The 2,907-nt window shown below is 37.8% G+C and overlaps 1 protein-coding gene across 1 annotated transcript; it reads right to left on the bottom strand.

Moving 5' to 3' along the window:
- Nucleotides 1-789: 789 nt before the first annotated feature.
- On the bottom strand, nucleotides 790-2,850 carry LOC106516986 (60S ribosomal protein L19). The gene is made up of 6 exons (XM_014007631.1): nucleotides 2,799-2,850; nucleotides 1,862-1,968; nucleotides 1,650-1,772; nucleotides 1,305-1,425; nucleotides 1,086-1,196; nucleotides 790-983 (listed from the first exon to the last, which is right to left on the bottom strand). Exons 2-6 carry the CDS (start codon nucleotides 1,965-1,967, stop codon nucleotides 857-859), a joined length of 588 nt encoding a protein of 195 aa, XP_013863085.1. The 5' UTR covers nucleotide 1,968; nucleotides 2,799-2,850; the 3' UTR covers nucleotides 790-856.
- Between the last annotated feature and the right edge of the window lie 57 nt (nucleotides 2,851-2,907).

Below are 2,907 nucleotides of genomic sequence, written 5' to 3'. Positions count from 1 at the left end.
CTGTGGTTTAAGTTTTGTCTGTTTGTGTGGTTGTATGGAGTGATGCAGCAGTTCAGGCTGCTGTGAAGCTGCTGCATGGAGCAAAAGGAATAAAACATTATTAGATAAATATAGTAGCTGTCTTCTTGGGTCACTGCAGTGAACGAATGATTTGATCAAAGCGCAAGGCTCATTCAGCACAAGACTATTATGTAGAAAAATAAAAACTGAACAGGTAGAATGAAAAACAAACAACACCAAAAAGGACATTTGAGGTTTCATTACCGAGAATTATTATTAGATTTGACCCACTTTTAAAATGTCGACAGAGGATTTTAATACGGTTGCTGGCAGAACGAGGACCACTCCAACACGACTTGTTCCTGTTGAATTAAAAATGAGCTTCCACGTCCAAAATAAACCAAGACTAAGCAAACTGTGTTCCACAAACGTCCACTCGTGAAAGCCGGCGAGCATTATATTTAGAAATATCCTTTGAAAGGTGTATAAATATTTTATCTGGAACAATTCAGCACATTTGTTGCTACTGTTGTTTTTAGAAGAAAGTCTAAAATGAATTTCCAGGGATTGGAACTGTATTTGGTGCTCTGCTGCCCCCTGCTGGACTGTCCTTGTCACAGTTCTATTTTTACCCACACAATCAAGCCTCTTTACCTCAAAATATTAATGATTTTCTTTTCAATCAATCTGTGGTGATGCAATCTCACACACGGCCCCAACATGTCAGCAGCTTTCATGGGTTATTTAATTTAATAAAAGTCCAGGAAATAAAATATCAAAACAAATAACTCCAATTATTGACTTTATTATTCACAACAAAAGGCTGAACTGGATTGACTTTTTATTTGAACTGAAATCATTTCTTTGTTGCTTCTTCTTCCTTTGATAGGTTCTTTATGATCTCCTCCTTCTTGGCCTGGAGGCGCTCCTCTCTGCGTTTACGGGCCTCCTTCGTCTTCGTGCGACGAGCCTCAGCCTGGTCCCTGAATAGGTGAAGAGCGGTAGAAACCGAAAGAAATTAATTTCAAATTCAATAAAACGTCACAATACGCTTACTGACCAAAATAATTAAAACCACAACTTACGCCAGCAGCTTCTTGCGAGCCTTATCAGCCTTCAGTTTATGGATGTGCTCCATCAGGATACGTTTGTTTTTGAACACGTTGCCCTTAGCCTTCAGGTACAGACTGTGGTACCTGGAGGACACAAAACATCCCAGAAGATCTCAAAGCAAAATTATGATCCTGAAACATAAGGCAGCACTGATTTATTCTCCGGCACGCCTTGATGGGATTCACTCTTACATGTGCCTGTCGATTTTCTTTGACTCCCTGTAGCGACAAAGAAGACGGCGCAGGATCCTCATGCGTCGCATCCACGTCAACTTTTCTGGCATACGAGCATTGGCAGTACCCTTTCTTTTACCTGACAAAAAAAACACACATAAATTACTGATCAAACAAAAACTACTACAATTATACACAGCTCTGAATTCCTCAAATATGCAGTACCTGCCAAAGACAGAAATTTATCAGGGACAAAAATAATAATGTAAAATACCGACCCATTCCCTGTTGTCTATAAAATCAAACTTAACACTGCGTAAAAATAAAAGCCATAATGGACTTTGAGAGTAAGCTACTGCTCACCATATCCCATGTGACGTCCCTTTCGGCGTGCCAGGGTGTTTTTACGGCACCGAGCTCTGGAATGGACGGTCACTGGTTTCCTGATAATCAACCCATCCTTCACCAGTTTTCGGATCTGCTGGCCTGCAGCACAAACACAGAGAATCAGACAAATAAAATGGAGCAAACGATACGGAAATTTGGGGAACTTGCACCATAATAAAACAACTCACGAGAGTTTGCATTTGCGATCTCATTTGTTTCGTTGGGGTCCAACCACACCTTCTTCTTGCCACAGCGCAGGACACTGGACGCCAGGCGCTTCTGGAGCTTCAGCATACTGGATAAAAAAATAAAAATAAAATAACAATAAAGATTAACTACAAACATCACTTGTTGACTTCTCAAACATTAATCCCTATATAAAAACCTGACTGATAAATCAATAAGTACATTATAAACTGTCTCAGATGGCTTTTTCAGTACGCAAATAAAAAGAAATTGAAGTATTGCCTAAGATTTCTAAATAAATTAGTTGGAACTATCAGTCTGTAGTTCAGTTTTTAATAAATACCTCAAATCTGTCATGTTAAATTTCATATAGATTACTATATGTGTATTGCTATAGCATAGCATTGTAAATTAAAACAACAAATACCGTTATTTCAGCAGTTATGGTGTTTTATTTAGTATATTATACTAGTACAACTGCGTTATAATGCGCTATATTATTATTATTATTATTATTATTATCATTATTGTTGTTGTTGTGTTTGCTGACAGAGTGAGGCAAACGAGGAGCAGAAGAATATTTTGTCAAAACAAAAAAAACTATTATCTTGCCTATTTTTTGCTCTGCCTGCTTGACTAGACTTTTATCTCTASSTTGTTTGACTGATGGTGAAAARTGAGCAATAAACWTGATCAAYTGTTTGCAGCTAAGCAGCACCATCRRYWGTGTTTCTGTAACATGTTGATACATGTCCTGCTTTGACTTAGCATGATTAGCTTTCAAAGGCCCAAAACTGATTTTAAAGAAAATGTTCCCTTCAAACAAGACTAGCCCAAAAAATGTAATCTCAAGTATGATCTTAAACGTTCAAATCACGTACACCTTAATTATTATGTTGAGGATAAAAACTTTAAAAAGTCTTAAATTGTATRGCTTACCTTATGGCTGCCGCTAGCTTGACACAGAAGGAAATAGAACCAGTGAGGCTGTACCATTATAGCTAAACACATGGGTGACACCACTGTGGCAAAGTAATACATTTTGAAT

This window comes from Austrofundulus limnaeus, unplaced genomic scaffold (genome assembly GCF_001266775.1).
Source record: "Austrofundulus limnaeus strain Quisiro unplaced genomic scaffold, Austrofundulus_limnaeus-1.0 Scaffold43, whole genome shotgun sequence".
NCBI lineage: Eukaryota > Metazoa > Chordata > Actinopteri > Cyprinodontiformes > Rivulidae > Austrofundulus > Austrofundulus limnaeus.
The sequence above is the reverse complement of the archived record's forward strand: the minus strand, read 5'-3'. Positions and strand labels throughout refer to the sequence as shown.

What these genes read in the sequence shown, in the direction of transcription:
- LOC106516986 (XM_014007631.1), bottom strand. Translation starts at nt 1,967, where the DNA reads ATGCTGAAGCTCCAGAAGCGCCTGGCGTCCAGTGTCCTGCGCTGTGGC. An exon ending in GATCGCAAATGCAAACTCTC is followed by an intron (nt 1,773 to 1,861) that starts GTGAGTTGTTTT and finishes TTTGTGCTGCAG; the next exon opens with GCCAGCAGATCCGAAAACTG. An exon ending in AAGAAAATCGACAGGCACAT is followed by an intron (nt 1,197 to 1,304) that starts GTAAGAGTGAAT and finishes TGTGTCCTCCAG; the next exon opens with GTACCACAGTCTGTACCTGA.